Source organism: Neltuma alba, unplaced genomic scaffold (genome assembly GCF_004799145.2).
Source record: "Neltuma alba isolate B1F8T4 unplaced genomic scaffold, ASM479914v2 tig00012185_pilon, whole genome shotgun sequence".
Classification (NCBI taxonomy): Eukaryota; Viridiplantae; Streptophyta; class Magnoliopsida; order Fabales; family Fabaceae; genus Neltuma; species Neltuma alba.
The window spans coordinates 199,057-216,239 of record NW_021636727.1 but is presented as its reverse complement, the minus strand read 5'-3'; the positions used below and the strand labels follow the sequence as shown (position 1 = coordinate 216,239).

General features: G+C 31.5%; 1 protein-coding gene across 1 annotated transcript; it reads right to left on the bottom strand.

Moving 5' to 3' along the window:
- Nucleotides 1-4: 4 nt before the first annotated feature.
- Nucleotides 5-16,713, bottom strand: LOC114724350 (probable disease resistance protein At4g27220). The gene is made up of 3 exons (XM_028910690.1): nt 13,736-16,713; nt 13,320-13,356; nt 5-418 (listed from the first exon to the last, which is right to left on the bottom strand). Exons 1-3 carry the CDS (start codon nt 16,711-16,713, stop codon nt 5-7), a joined length of 3,429 nt encoding a protein of 1,142 aa, XP_028766523.1.
- Between the last annotated feature and the right edge of the window lie 470 nt (nt 16,714-17,183).

Sequence of the window (17,183 nt, the reverse complement as noted above, 5' to 3'; positions counted from 1 at the left end):
TTGCTCATTCGTCATCAGTTTCTTGAAAAGTCAAACCCAACTTCACAGCAATATCTTGTTGCATCTTCTTTAGATCTTTTGACGCTTCCACCCAAAGAGTGCAATTAAATTGACTACTTCCTTTCACTAGGCAATTGTTAATCTCTGACATGATAGTTGTTTTACCTACTCCTCCCATCCCCCAAACACCAATCCTTCTGGCATTCTCATCAAGTAGAAATCCCCAAATCTTCATAAAGATTTGTTTATGTGTTTCGTATTCAATCATTGATGTTGCAGACAAAACATCACCTCTCTTGTTTATAGGAATAGGAATGGAATACTCTTCACGTGGAACAGTTTCTAGAAGTTCATTAATATCAATGATCTTCTCCTCTGAGTTGCCCTCGCTTGATTCTTGAGAAAATGCAACAACACCCTATAGTTGGTCTATGCAGGCCATTTTCAGTTATGAGACTAACAACTTCTCTTATTGCCTGATCAACTCACTCAAACCATAAATTGCATTCATTTGTTGGCTCTGCCCCTTTTAGATGCCACAACTGATTTATTTGATATTCAACATCCTTTTTACGAGCATCCAATTGGCGCATCAAATTACGCAGCCGAATCCTCCTCCTGGGTGTAATCAAGTGTTTACAACTGTTTCTAAATACTTCATGCAGAGAGCAACACAAGCCTATGATGCTTGATACACTTGCAACAACTTCCATGGTTGGCTCCAGGGAATTCAAACAGAGGAATGTAAATACCGAAATGTATATTGCTGTAGCTAGTGTATCCTATCAGCTAAATATTAAAACCATAATGGAACGTCAAATATATGATCTTTGAAACTATGCATGGAACAACATGAAGAGAGAGAATATATCTGAACAACGGTATCCCATATAGAAAATCATAAACAAAAACCAGCTGGAGCACATACATGTACAACTGAAATGGTAGCAAAATGATGGTTTTAGTGAGACATACATTTCATGCAATCTTTCCTAGTATATTGTGTGATATGACTAAATCATGCTTCTGTGTGATATGCGTATGAGCAAGCAAGTGAAAGACTAATGTCAAGAACAGTGTGAACTATCAAACGGTCAAACGTTATTTCAGTTGAATCTTCAAAGTATTGCAATCTACTGACAGGAAAATTTAAGGGAATGTTTATCAACGGGGCCTATCCAGTCACTTCGGACCAGGTTGAACAGGGCTCATTAAAAACACAAAAAAAAAAAAAAAGCTGAATCCTAGTGTTGCATAAGAATATAGTTGAATCCGTAGAAAAAAGAGAACAATAAAGGGGGAGAAAAGGAAAAAATCCTACCAAGCTTCAATTTCAACACAAAAAATCAGATTTTTTCCAAGCATGGCAGTGCAGCGCCGCTTCCCCTGCCTCTTTTGAAATCTTCCGTGTATCCTCTGCCGTTCTTCAAATCGATTCTGTGTTATGTTTCTATCCTTCTCTTCCATCCGTATTGATGGAGAGAAAGTCGGAAAAGAAGGAGGAAATGTAAAGAAACAAGAGAAAAGAGAAAAGAATTTGTGTATTTGAAAAAACAAAAAGAAGTTCAAAATTATAATATTTAAAAGGTCAAAATATCAGGAAAGAAAGTTTGTTGATATGGTATTTTCCAGATATAGTTAAATGATTAAAATATTATCGTATCAAATTTTGTTTAAAAAAGATATCAAACTTATCATTGCTTGTATATTTATTTTTATTGGTTATTCAACACTTATCATTAATAGTTCACAACTTATTAGTAAATAACTTATTATTACTCGTATATTTCTTATTATTTATTATTCAATACTTGTTATTTTCAATTTAGAATTTGTTAATTAACCTTTTGATACAATTATATTTTTGTCTTTTAATGACATTTGCAACTACGGGATCAAACATTATTTTATTTTATGGGATTTTGACCTCTTGAATGCCTGTATTATAGTATTATAATTTTAAATTTTTTTATGTCATTTTCTTTATTTTTCTAATTTACGTATTCTGACTGTTCTCTAACTCACTTTCTATTATAAACTATTTTTTTTAGTTTTAATAATATTTATCCTTTCTTAAAAAGAGGAAGAGGTAATTTCGGGACACTATCCTCTCATATTTTCCACCGGTTTCGTTTTCGTTTCCTTTTGCTATCATTTTATAATTTCAGATGTTTAATATTTCATAAATTTATTATTATTTTATATAAACAAATTTATACTATCATAATTTGATCAATATAAACTGTAAAATGTTATTAAAATTAATGATGATATTTTATTTTAGTTTTAAATTGTTCAAATGAAATTTTGATCATTTAATTTATTTAAGTAAAATTATAATACTAATTTGAAAAAAATTGCTGAGAAATCTCTTGGTTGCAAATTTTATTATCAAAGTTACTTGAAATTTAATTAATGACTTTAGGATTTGATGAAGACAACTTCTTTTAACCATGTGTAATATATCTTTAATTATGTATAAAACGTACAATATTTGCACGTAAATAAAAATTTAAGATGAGTTGCATGTGTAAAAAATGAGTTGCACTTATTCAAAAGAATTAGATTATACCCGGGACCCTCACCTAAACTTTTTATTACCCAAAAAAAAAAAGGAATTAGATTATACTTTTAGATGATAGATTTTGTAATTAGGAAATTTTTAATAATTTTATAAAATATTTGATCTATTGTTTAAAAATTTAATTAAATTACAATAAAAGAAGAAATTAGAAAAATAAAAAGCGGAAAATAACAGAATCACCCAAAATAATGGACCTTTCCCCGCAGGCCACATCCTACTGCATGGAGCTTGTTGCCACTGATTTTTTTTGTCTTTGCCAACAAGCTTATTACTAATGATAAAAGTATATTTTAAGACTCCAGTAATATAATTGTATAGTTTTTTATTTTTTTTTCATATGTTTCGAATTTTCTCTCATGTTTTATAATTCCATTTATATCTAATTTCTCATTTTATTTGAAAAATTAAAAAATATTTAGAGCCTTCTTTAATTTATATTTTAATTTTTAAAATTTTTGTGGTTTTATAAACAAAATTAAAAATTTTGAAAAGTCAATTCGAATGGCTTTGAAGGTTGACGAAGAAAATTGGAATATCTCTTTACTCATAATTTGTTGCTGTCCACTATTTTCCAAGGCGTGTTTAGCTGGGACCACAAGCCTTATCTCATTTGTCTTATCCCTTAGCGCAGATATTTCGCATCCCTCGGGCTAGGATCAACCCAGAAAATACCTTTACAATAAAACGGTGCGTTCTGAGGTCTATTTTGCGCAAGCCGATTTCAGTGGTTTTTTTTTTTTTTTTTTTTTTTTTTTACGCCATTTGATCTACCAAGCAGTTAGAAGATCTCACTTAGATGAGGCCCCATATTCGTCTATTCTAGGCCAACAGATAAGTATGGGTCTCATATACTAACAAAAAAATTGATGTTGTTCAAGATCGCTTGGCAAGACAATTTTTTCAAGAGTTTTTCTTTCAAAACGATGCATGAGGTTGAAAGGTTTAGATATGTTTAGGTTAAAGTTACTTGTGTTACATCATTATATTAGGGAGTTTTTTTTTCCCGCTTAACTAAGTTAATCAAGATGTTATTTCCATAAGTTATTGTTTAGGATGTCATTAGAATGCTATTTGTATAGAAACTATGATGAATGAATTGCCTTTGCTGAATTGCTGCTGTTGTTGTAGTCTATTTTGGTTTAATTTCAATTGTATGGTTCAATGAAAACTGGTATATATAAATTAACAAATTGTTTTATTTTAAAAAAACATAATATACTCACTGTTCAGTAGAACAAATGAGTATGCATCACCATGCTCGTCTATATTGCCATTATACTCGCCTATTCCTGAGTTGAAATATTCATCTATTTTTAACAAGCAAATATATATCTATTATCTACATTTCTTGTGTCAACATCCCCTTTAAACAGATGAAAAAAGGCCTCCACAACAAACAAAAATGATTGTTTTTTTTGTAGTAGTGTCAATTGCCCACCATTTTTCACTTTAATCCATTATATAATAGTGCACATTGATGGTGTTGTCCGGAAAAATTGATGACTTGATATGATGGGCTATTGGTGAACCATAAGAAGATTAAATTAAAGAAAAAAAAACAAGAAGAAAAATTGCAATAAGATCGTACCCAAAAGAATTAAATACAAAAATATCTCTTGAAATTAACAAATTATTCTGAAGTCCCAAAAGACCTCATTGCAATAAATTCTATTTGTTTAATTACCAAACTGTTCTTGTCTTTTTTTAATAGTATGCATTAATAACTGAAAGTGCAGTCGTCAATAATTTAAGGTGTGATGATTAACAATTATCACAGTAGATATTGACAATTCACGCGTTATATTTTTGTAATATCCTGAGAAAATATTGATTTAATCCATGTTCAACGTCTTTTTTACAAGCATCCAACTTTTTCATCAAATTATTCAACTTCTGAATACTTCTGTTGGATGCTCCCAAGTGTTTATAATTATTTCTAATTACTTCATGCAGAGAGCGACACAATGTCGTGATGCTTAACACACATCCAACAACTTCCATGGTTGGCTCCAGGGAATTCAAACAAAGAGACGAATATACATAATGAAATGCATATTGCAGGAGCTAGTGTATCCTGGCAGCTACATAGTGAAAACATAATGAAAGGTCAAATATATGATCTCCAAAACTTTACATGGAAACAAATGAAGTGCAGGAATATATCTGAAATAAAAAATCATAACAAAAACCAGCTGGAACACATATGTACAACTAAAGAAGAACGAAATGCTGATTTTAGAGAGGCACACATTTCATGCAGTCTTTCCAAATATTGTGTGACATGTATATATGACTAATTCATTCTTCTGTATGATGTGTGTGTATGAGTGAGCAAGCGAAGAAGTAATGTGAGGAACAGCGTGAACTGCTAAACATTTAAACATTAATTGTGTCTTCTAAATATTGCAATATACTAACAAACAGATTTAAAAGGGCCTCTATGAATCGTGCCCTTTGAGTCACTTGGGAACATGTTGGGCAGGGCAGGTTCAAAACACAAAAAATACCCAATCAGGGCGCACCAACCTTGAAGGTACCACCAAGTTCACTAGTTCAGGTGGAGGTTTTTTCTCTTTGAAAAAGGAAATTATGAATTCCCATGTCTAAATGTAAGATAAGTGAGAGGAAAATCACAGTGAATAATAAATAGGAAGAATCCGGATGTTCCATAAGCATAGAGTTGAATCAGTAGAAAATGGAAATACACAAAGCGCAGAAAGAGAAAAACAAAAGTGAACTAGAGGAAATAATCCTACCAAGCTTCTATTTGAACTCAAAATCTCAGATTTGGTCACGGCATCAATCCCATCGCCCTTCTTGCGCTTCTTTAGAAACCTTCCTTGTTCTCCGTGGGGGGAAAGAGAATAGAATAAGGAAAATGGTGGATAGCAGACAAAGTCGTCATAATTTTTTTTTTAACAAAATAAATAAAAGTGGTTACATCTGCAAATACATTCGAATTTTCAAATAGTAATTGGAATGAAATATTGATGGAAACTTGAGACAAATTTATAGCTGATGTATCTTGGCTCGGTTGAAGAGTCAGGACATCTGACGTGTCAAGTACTACTGGCCTGCATGATAGCAGTATCATCTTCAATAATACACCTTATGTAAGTTTTGAGAGTGGTTAAGTTTTGCCTAATGGTTTCTTGGGTTTTTTTTGAATCCGAAGTTAGGTGTAAAAGCCTGACATGTTCGAGTTAGATTTTAGGAAACCCTGAGGTTTCAGCTATGTAATTGCCTGAAAATAGTGTAGAACAGTTAGCTAATTATTAATTAATTTGTGTTGACTTGCATTAGAAATGGGTGGATGGTGCTTGTCGTCTATGTGGAAAAATGGATTTGTCGAAGTCATCGATGAGCGTCAAGTGTTCCATGAACTGAAAATTTCTCCTGGAGATGCGAAGGAGATAGCAGTCCACAATCTCAAGTCCTATTATTTCCACTTGGTGATGGCTAGTGAATAAACGAGCTCGTCATCATCAGCGCTCTGCTTTTTCTGGTTTTCGGATTCACCGTCTCCATCATGACCCGACCCTGATCAGCAAACACCGCGGACTTCTCCCGCTATCTCCCTCCTTCGCATCTCCGGGAGGAATTCTCAGTTCATTGAACACTCAAGGCTCTCAGTTAGCTTCGATGGAACCGGCTTCCTTCCTCTGTTCTTACCATTCCCTTTTCCTCCTATCTCCTTTTATTTTAAACCAATATCCATCATGCTAAGGTATTTTTCAGTCTGAAATATTTTTCAATAAAATCAAGCATCTTAAGTTAATTTATAGTGAGCCTGTCACCAAAAAATACTTTTGAGCGGTATCCAACTACTGCCTCCTATTTTTAATATAAGAGTTTTTTAACTTTTATATTAATCCTAAATATAATATCTAAATTTACTTTGCCTCTCGTGTTTATCTATTTTTTAAGGTAGTTTTTGTAATAATGGTAATTTTAGCCAATACACTTGATTAGTAATGATATTTTAGAAAAGACAATATCTATTTATTACAAATAACTAACTTAACTAATTTTCTTAATTTATTCAGATTAGTCAATTAGCTTTTATATTAAAAAGCGGAGGTAGTATCTAACAAGCTGCACTCTAAATTGTTTTTTCAATACTATCTAGTATTTCAAACTAAATTTTAGTCTATCAAGTACCTTACATTATTTTCCGAACCCAACATTCTAAATTTAGTTGAAAATATTGCTACTAAAAAAACAATGCTGGTCTAACTTGTTAGATACTAAATATTATTAGAACAATATTTTAAGATGCCCTAAAATTATTTTAATTCTCAGTTCATTGAACACTCAAGGCTCTCAGTTAACTTTGATGGAACCGGCTTTCTTCCTCTGTTCTTACCATCCTCGTTTCCTCCTCTGCCCAAAACTATACTATTTTGGGTGTAAAAATGGAGGTTAATAACTTCTCATTTTAAACCAATATCCATCAGGTTAAGGTATTTTTCAGTCTGGAATATTTTTCAATAAAATCAAGTATCTTAAGATAATTTATACCTGTCACCAAAAAATACTTTTGAGCGGTACGCTCCTGCTACCTCCTATTTTTAATATAAGAGTTTTTTATTTTTATTTTAATTCTAAATATAACTTTCAAATTTATTTTGTATCTCGTATTTATTTATTTTTTAAAAATAGTTTTTGTAATAATAGTAGGTCTAATCAATACACTTGATTAGTAATGATATTTTATGAAAGACAACACTTATTTATTACAAATAACTAACATAACCAATTTTCTTAATTTATTCAAATTAGTCAATTAGCTCTTATATTAAAGAGTATAGTGTATCAAGTACCTTACATTATTTTCCGAACCCAACATTCTAAATTTAGTTGAAAATATTGCTACTAAAAAAACAATGCTGGTCTCACTTGTTAGATACTAAATATTATTAGAACAATATTTTAAGATGCCCTAAAATTATTTTAATATACTACATGCAACTGATAAATACTCTAAAAGGATGGATATTGGTTTGAGGGAAAAAAAAATTATCAGCCTTCATTTTTAAATCCAAAACCGCGTAGTTTTGGACAAAGGAGGAGAAGAGCACGGGAGAGCCGATCCCAATTTTTATGGCTTCAGGCAAGTTAATTTCATTAAAAAAAGAAAAGAAAAGAAAAGGGAACGCACACGGCAGTTTAACACAGGAAAATTAAACAACATAAGTTAGCGTTAATTATTGGAAATTAATTATATATTTTAACATAAACAAATTGAAGCACTAGTAAATCGTAGTATAATTGAAAAAGCAAAAAGTAAAATACTCTGATTACATTTTTTTTGCCTGAATTACATAAAATTTTCCCATTTTCAAAACATGCACTTCAATTAATTCTATTACAAATATTTTAAAAAGCTTCTAAAAATATATTTCTAAATTAAAAGTTATATTAAAATCAAAATTTTATTTACTAATTTTCCCTTAATATTTTAAGGTCTCTTTTTTCTAATCATCCTTCATGGCCTCTCTCTTATATGTTGGAGCACAGTCATGATTCTTTTAAGATCACTGTAAATTTATCGCCGCGATTCGAATTTCTTAAGATATTTCACACTACGATTCCAGCTCAAAAAAAAAAAAAAAATCAAAGACGAAGGGGAAAAAGCTATCCAAATATGAACTCAAATATTAAAATGGAACTCCAAATTCTCTGCACCGTGTCTTTTCCTTTCTTGTCCAATTTGGTGAAATCAGGTTCAAATGCTCGTTCCTTCGTTCTCATCTTCGCAGGAGACTTTGCTGATGAATCGAAGCTCAGTGGAGTACAGGTTCTTGGTAATCAGTGATAGATTCAAAATATTTACAATCTTTGTAAATTGTGAGAAATTTTGCGAGCTCAGGAAAACATTTTTTTAAAAATATTTCAAGACATTTTTTATTTAAATTGAGGAGCGAAATAAGAGTTTTTTTTTTCATTTTCTTTTCTTTTTGCAATTTTTTCTATTAGTATTTACATTATTATGAAATTAACAGAGAGCACCTAAAATTTCCAATATGTTTTTATCCCTTTGAAAGAAACCAACTAAAACTATAAATTTGTATAATATAATCAGAATTAATAAATTTTATAACATATTAGAAAGTTTTAGAATATATGTATCAGAACTATTTTTGGTTGTATAAAATTTATTTCTGGGCAAAATATGAATTTTTAAATAATTCTTATGCCAAAAGGGTTATTTTGGTCAAACAGAAGTTTAAGAGTTAAACTTGACTGTCAAAATCTAATTAAAATATATAAGGGATGCTTATGTAATATATATTTATATATCTATGTATATATATTGATTTTAGAGATAGTTTATATGAGTTTTCAAAATAGAGGAAAATTTTGCGGAATTAAGATAAAAATGAGAGGCGTTAGAGTATTTCACTCTTTAAAAAAGAAAAAAAAAAAAAGAACACATTGCCTATTGAGATCAAATTACTCGATATAACTTCTTATTACCCAGATTTTTACCCCGGACAACGTCCGGAACTTTAAAAATTAATGGAGTTAAATATTAAGAAGTAAAACATAAGGGCTATTATTGGAACAAAATTTATTTTTAGTTTATTTTGATAAGTAATTTTGATTAGTTTATCAGAATAAATTGAAGACAAAATTTTCCTCATGTTTGGCTTATAATCAATCTTGAATGAATCAGCATTCAGAGGCCATTTGGTATGTTGAAAATTTGGAGAAGGAAAAGAAAAATCATGATTTTTGTACAGTGTGCGTTTGGTTGGCAGATTGCCGGGGGCGATCAGTTTTCCTTTGTACAGGGGAAGGTGGCTTTCCACCTATTTTAGTGGGAACCCATTTTCCAGGACGATAGGAAAAATCTTAAAGACAGGTTTGCCCCTCGATGTATGTGCCATTGCTATCTCCCTCTTTTTCAGGTGCTTCTCCCTCTCCCCCTCCCTGCTTCCTTCCATTGAGCATCCTACCCCTGAACGTAATCATATTAGATCAAAATTGTTTCAAAGATTTTTCAAGCTGTATTATATTTTTGGTGATAATAACATAATATAAAGTTCCCTAAACACCCAACACATAATTAAATCTTCATTTTTGCCAAGCGTTTTTCTACCCTGTCATTGTTGAGTCGCGCAATTAACACACATGGATTGGCCAAAAAGCACAAACATTCACTTAATAAGCTTTTTAACGACATTTATCTCAATAAAAAAATATTTTCGTGTAAATTAGATATGAATTTTCAAATCTGATTCAAAATCTAGTAAGAAAAAAATGTTTCTGACCCCTTGCCCACTATTTTGATCATAACTTTAAAATTACAAAGTATTTTCAAACGGATCTTATTGCATTAAAAACTAGACTAAAAATTCTTTTCAATAATAGGTCATTTGTTCAATTTGAATTTAAAGGAGAAAGTTAAATTTAATGAAAAATTACTCTGTTCACAATATTAAAAATAGAGTATAACATAGACATGATAAATTCAAATTTTGCGCAAAAAGTTGGAATTTATGGTGGATAAATTGGAAATTTTTTTATACAAATCCTACTTTACATTAATAAACTCATGATTAAACTTTAAACTGTAAAAAAAATGAATATATTCAAATTTGATGCAAAAAATAGTTGAATTTACTGCATCAAATTCAAATTTGATTACTCTGCCCTATTAAAGCTTAAATTTCATCAAATAAGACTTTATCAATCTAAATCTAAATTAGGCAAATAACTTATCATTGAAGAGTTATTTAAATCTAGTTTCTAATAAAATAAAACCTATTAAAAATTCTTTATATTTATAGGGCTATGATTAAAATTGTGAATAAAGGTCATAAATATTTCAGCTTTGACCTTTGATTAATGTAGTTATAGTGTTTCACAAACTATAGAAACTTTTAAAGTGAAGTTTATTTGATATAACTATAGACTAAATAAGCTTTTCAATGACATCAATCTAAATAATTTACCCTTGCTCATTATCTTGAAAATAAATTTCAAAATACGGAGAGTTTTTAAATGGGTCATGTTGCATTAAAAATTAATTTTAAAGAATGATAAATCACTTGACCCATTTAAATTTAAATTAACAAATGTATGTCATCTAAACATTCACTTTTTAATTGACTTTATTTATTTCGATTTAGATTTATAAATTGTTTGGTTGTACTTTCTTTCATTCTTTTGTGAATTTATTTTTATTTCTTGTGCAAAATTTCTGTTTTATTTTTTTTTGGTATTTTATTATTTAATTTTTATTTAATTATTTTTTTAATCTTTTAATATTTAGAGTATTTTTATATTTATATTTATTTAAATTATAATATATTTTTATTCAATTATTATTTTTGAAGTATTTTTTTTTAATAATATTATTATTCTATAAGGTTAAAAGGCATTTTCATTTAATAATATTATATTCTGTCATTACGGGTGACATAGTAAAAGTACACAATTTTTTAATCCATTTTCATTTAATTAAACATAAAAATTTTTTATCAACCTATTTTTCATTTCAATGCTTAACAAACATACTGTTAGTTAAAAAATTTTCATTCCCCTAGTGCCTTTTCATTCTAACTAATTTTTCTACCAATTGGACCTTAATGTGTTTTGGAGCTTGGTGTTCTAGATTCTGTTAATATATTTTAAACACTCTAGTGGGGTATTTAAAATCCTTATGAGATATCATTTCTGAAAAAACTAATTTAAATAGTCCTCACACACTAGTTGGAAATAAAAATTGAGATATACATGAGATATGCTCTGTGGTTCGTAACATAAAAATTGCCTGCGGAGATCAATTCACATCAATGAAAGCTCGGCGCGTTAAAAATTAATAGAAGTTAAATATCCATTCTGATCTTTCACATAAAACCTAATTAATTAATTTAAGTAAATTAAGAATGTTAGTTGAATTAATTAATATGATATTTTTTTTTAAATACTCTAAGTACCTTTTTAATTTCCTTGCTTCCCTTCCTACTTGATTATTATTGAGGGAACATCAATAAGGTTAATTGGGAAAAGGCTGATAATTATATAAAATAGGTCTTATATTTAAAAACAACATTAACTTTCTAATTAGGTTTTATATTAAAGACCAGGTGAGTATTTAAAAAAAAAATATTAACCTGATAATTTTATAAGAAGTAATAGCGCTTCAAAGGTGTAAAATAGATTTGTATAAGCAATTACAAATAATAAATATAATAAAGGCATAAATAACTATATTTACTTAAGGTTACAAAAAAAAAAGTAATTTTGATTAAGCTACATAAGATTTTTTTTTTTAGAGAATTTAAGGTAAGCATAAGAAATTGTTGGAAAAAGCCATTTTCATTTTATTTTGACAAGTGATTTTGATTAGCTTATCAGAATGAGTTCAAAACAAATTTTCTTTTAACATTCCCTTAAGTTCAGCTTAAAATTCTCCTAACGGCTCCCTAAATATGTGTCAGCTGGGAGCACGTATGCAGGTTTTGGCAAGCTTAAAGGTTCTGAGAAGGAAAATTTGAGAAATTACAAGAAAGAAAGCATTATAATCTAAAGCATTCACAAGTCAAAATATGAGAGGTCAATACTGTTTGAGTACTCTGTGATGTTCTGTTTCTCACTATGCAGTTATACTAATTTGGATAACTAAATGATAAATGATTATACACATCTTACTTGACAAACACACCAAATCATCGTCCTTAAAGCATATAGTTAACAGCAAGTCTTACAAATAAATATGAAAATAACTTCAAAATTCACGTCTCATCATATATTTAGAAGAAACAATACAACACTCCAATATATTTAAGAAACCAAATCTTAATTGGTGAGTTTTAGTTAAAATTGCCTCATATTTTAAATAGAGGTAGGATGACAAATAAATTTAATATATTGTAAATATTTAATTACTGCTAATTTCTTACTTTTATTTAAGATGTCTGAGAAATCATTTTTGAATTGAAAAGCAATACTACTAATATTTAAAGCACACACTAATAAAAATAAAAATAGAGATATACATGAGATATACTCTATGGTTGTAAGATAAAAACTGTCTATTGGGATCAATTAACATCAGTGAATGCTCGGCACATTAAAAATTAATAGAAGTTAAGTATTTTAAAAAATGTTAAGTTGATAATTTTATAAGAAGTAACATTGTTTAAAAGGTGTAAAATATATTCGTATAAGGAATTACAAATAATAACCATAATCAAGGCATAAATAACTGTATTTATCTAAGGTTAACAAAAAAAAAAAAAGTTTGATTAAACTATGTAAGAAATTTTGTTTTAGAGAATTTAAGTTAAACATAAGGGATTGTTGAAAGAAATCTATTTTCATTTTATTTTGACAAGTGATTTTGATTAGCTTATCAGAATGAGTTGAAAACAAATTTTCTTTTCACATTCCCTTGAGTTTAGCTTAAAATTCTCCCACAGACTCCCTTAAAAGTAACTTAAAAGACCAGGCCCTAAAATGTGTGTGGGAGTACATATTCAAGTTTGGCAAGCTCAAAGGTTCTTTCTCTTCAGTAATTAATATGGTTCAGAGAAGGAAAAAAAAAAAACAGAAATTACAAGCAAGAAAGCATCATAATCCAAAGCATTCATAAGTCATGATATGAGAGGCCAATGCTGTTTGATCACGCTGTGATGCTGTGTTTCTCACTACGCAATTACCAATTTAGATAACTAAATGGTAAGTGACCATAGACACATCTTTAATTACTTGACAAACATACCAAATCCTTCTTAAAAGGCATATGGTTAACAATAAGTCTGGAAAAGAAACATTGAAATAACTTTAAAATTCCCTCGGTCTCACCATGAATTTAGAAGCAGCAACAATGTTCTGCTTCCAAATATCAAACATTACACAAACTTCAACATTGACAGTAAAATAACACAGCTTGAATCAAATCAAGTGATGACTGTGGCTCCACTTTAATACTGCTTTCACGATGTATTACTGCTACTTGGAGCAAACATGATTGGAGCAAACATGATCGTGCCAATCACCCTATCAGAAGCGAATAATGTAATCAAATTAAATACAAGTGCATAAAAGATTTTAAAAATAAAAAATTACTATATCTATATTTAAGTTTATTTATTATAATATACATATGAACAAAGTGATATGTGCTCTGAGGCATACCTGCCACCAGGATGGACGACAAGGTATGGTTGAAGGAGATGCTTAGCCTGCGGTTGGTCCCACTGCAGTGATTCCCACCACTCTGTTTCACATGATATTTGTTCAAGAGTAGTAGTTGATGGTGATATTTGCTGACCTTCCTCTATTCCGAACAGACCCAGAGGCAATTTATTAAGAGCACCGCAGCGGAAAACTTCAATGGTGCGTAGAGAATCACATTGAATGTCCCCATCGTATATGCTTCTCAGGTTTAGCAGATCAATCAATTTCAACCTTTGCAATTTTGGAATGATCACTTTGGCTGCATGGCTGCTGCCTTCAGCATTTGTATTCCTCTCTCCTTCAATAATTTCTTCCATTCTAGGGCAACCGACGATCGTAATTTCTTCAAGACTTTTAAGTTCGAGGATGAGCTGCTTTTGGAACAGAAATTTCAGTGAGCCACATGTTTCAACATGAATACTCTTCAGGTTCTTTAGAGTACCTGGTTTCACAACTTCCCCGCATATCATCCTCAGTTGTGGCAAATTATATAGTCTCATTTTCTCTAACCGCCACAAATTGTTCTCCACACTTTCCAGAATGCATTCCATCCCGAAACACCATGTGATATCACAAGTTTTCAAGCACATTGCATCCAATAAGTGCAAAGACAAGCGTTTGATCACATGCTGAGAATTCTGAATTACTAACTCCATCACATTTCTCGGAATCAATTCGGTGATCTCCGCTTTTGAAAGGTTCCTTGCTCCAACACTCAAATCTATAGCTAAACTAGTTCTCTCAAATAATCGTGAAGTGTCGTATCCGGCTACAGACCCAACGACAAGCTTGAACTCCTTCAATTGAGAAAACTTGAGACATTTAACAATTCTTCTATAAGCTGTAATGTCACGTAGCTGCATGTGCACAAGAGACAACTTATGACAGTATCCAATTTCTTCAACTCCAACTGCATAAGAGTAAGAATTTGTACTCTTAGATGATACTCCCATCATAGGCGAACCCAGAATCAACAACTCCTCTAGAAGAGTAAATTTAGACAAGAGTCCAGCTCCTAAGTTTTGGACGGATGTGAAGGAGAAATCCAGGTGTTTTAGATTGGTCAAATGTTCCATCCCTTCTGGAAGTTCTGTCAAGCTTCTAGAAAATGAAAAATCTAAATACTCCAATTTTGTGAGCCTCGCTAAAGAAGGAACACGAATAAAATTCCAACATTGGCTACATATCAAGGCATGTAGATTCTTCAAATCTGAAAGAGACATAGGCAGCGCTCTGATCCCAGTATAGGAGAGATCAAGAACTTTTAGCCCTTGCATATTGTCAAAGAAGTCATCTGATATATTTTGTTCAAATGAGTTGCATTGAAGGAGTAAAGAAGTGAGTCTGGGACACATTGGATTGAATCTTATATATTTCACATCATTTCGCATCAATGATGCCCATTGAACATCTTCTTTCCATTCCTGAGGTGGCGGCAGTTTTACTTGTCCCATGCCAGCTTTCACAATGCATCTAGGCTTTGTACTCATGATTGTGAGGGCCATATCTCTTATCAAATCATGCAGTTTCACATATCTCACACCATTCTCAATTTTTAATTCCAATAAGCAAGCAGATATTAACTGTCGTATAATCTTTTGTCCCTTTCGTTTCATCTCGGCCATGCTTCCACCACCCAATAAATCTTCCCACACCCAGTAATTAATCAATTCATTCTCATCAATTAGATGACCTTTTGGGTATAAAGCACAAAATAGAAAGCAATACCGCCTTGCATCATCCTCTAGTTTTGAATAGCTCAACTTCAAACGAGAATATACTACTTCCTCAAAGTTGTGAATACTAGTAGTTGAAGTTCTTAACTCTTGTAATGCATCCTCCCACTCTCTTATATCGACTGTGTTTCTCAATGCACGCCCAACTGTAACAATAGCTAGAGGCAAACCACAGCATTGTTTTGCCACTTCCATTGCAATTGATTGTACATCTGGATCTGATAGCACAAGTTCCCCAGCTTTGTCATTGAAGAGATTCCATGCTTCATTCTCTGAAAGAAGTTTCACTTCGACATCCTTGTCTGTTTCCATGTCTTTGCACACTGTACGGCTTCGAGTTATTATCACTAATTTACAACCATTCTCTGCTGTTGGAAAAGGAATTCCAACTTCTTCAATAGAGAGTGGCTCCCAAACCTCATCCAAAATCAGTGCAAATGTCTTCTTCCTATCAAAAGCTTCTAATAATTTAGAAGCTCTTGCTCTTTCATCATCAGCATCTTGAAAAGTCAAACCTAATCTCCTAGCTATATCTTGTTGCACCTTTCTTGGATCCTTTGACGCTTCCACCCAAATAATGCAATTAAATTGACTCCTTCCTTTCACTAGGCGGTTGTGAATCTCTGACATGATAGTTGTTTTACCAACTCCTCCGATTCCCCAGATACCAATCCTTCTGGCTTTTTTGTCAAGTAGGAACCCCCAAATCTCCATAAGGATTTGTTTATGTGTTTCATATTCCACCATTGGTATTGCAGACAAAACATCACCTCTCTTGTTTACAGGAACAGCAATTGAATAATCCTCTAAACGTGGAACACCATCTAGAAGTTCTTGAATATCTCTGATCTTCTCCCCAATAAGCTTCCCCAATTTGATTCTTGAACAAATGAAACAGCATCCTTTAGTTGGTCTATGCGAGCCATTTTCATCCAAGAGGTTGCTAACTTCTGTGTTTACCTGATCAGCTCGCTCAAACCAGAAAACGCATTCATTTGTTGGCTCTGCTCTGTTTTGACCGCACAATCGATTTACTTCATGTTCAACATCTTTCTTACAAGCATCCAACTTTTGCATCAAATTATCCAGTCGTCGAATACTCCTCTTGGATGCTCTGAAGTGTTTATAATTTTCTCTAATTACTTCATGCAGAGAGCAACACAAGCCCATGGTGCTTGACACACAACCAAGAACTTCCATGGTTGGCTCCAAGGAATTCGAACGAACAAACGAACATAAGAAGCAAAATGTATATTGTTGGAGCTAGTGTGTCCTGTCAACTACATATTGAAAACGTAACGAAAGGTCAAATATATGATCTCCAAATAGAAAATCATAAACAAAAACTACCTGGAGCGCACGTTTAGCTAAAATAGAAACAAAATGGTGATTTTAGCGAGACGATCATTTCATGCAATCTTTCCTAATAGTGTGACATGTATATATGACGGATGCATTCTTCTACGTGATGTGTATGAGGAGCAGGTGAGAGAGTAATGTCAGGAGCAGCGTGAACTATCAAACAGTCAAACGTTATTCTAGTTGGGTCTCCAAAGTATTGCAATATACTGACAAAAAAGTTTAAAGGAGCGGTCATCAATCGGGCCCGTTGATTCACTTCGGACCAGGTTGGATTAGGCTCGTTCAATACATAAAACACAGAGAACAAT

Coding starts and splice junctions, on each gene's coding strand:
- LOC114724350 (XM_028910690.1), bottom strand. CDS start 16,713: ATGGAAGTTCTTGGTTGTGTGTCAAGCACCATGGGCTTGTGTTGCTCT. Junction 13,357..13,735: donor GTCGTCCATCCTGGTGGCAG/GTATGCCTCAGA, acceptor TTTCTTTTCCAG/ACTTATTGTTAACCATATGC. Junction 419..13,319: donor TGCCTTTTAAGAAGGATTTG/GTATGTTTGTCA, acceptor GACCAACTATAG/GGTGTTGTTGCATTTTCTCA.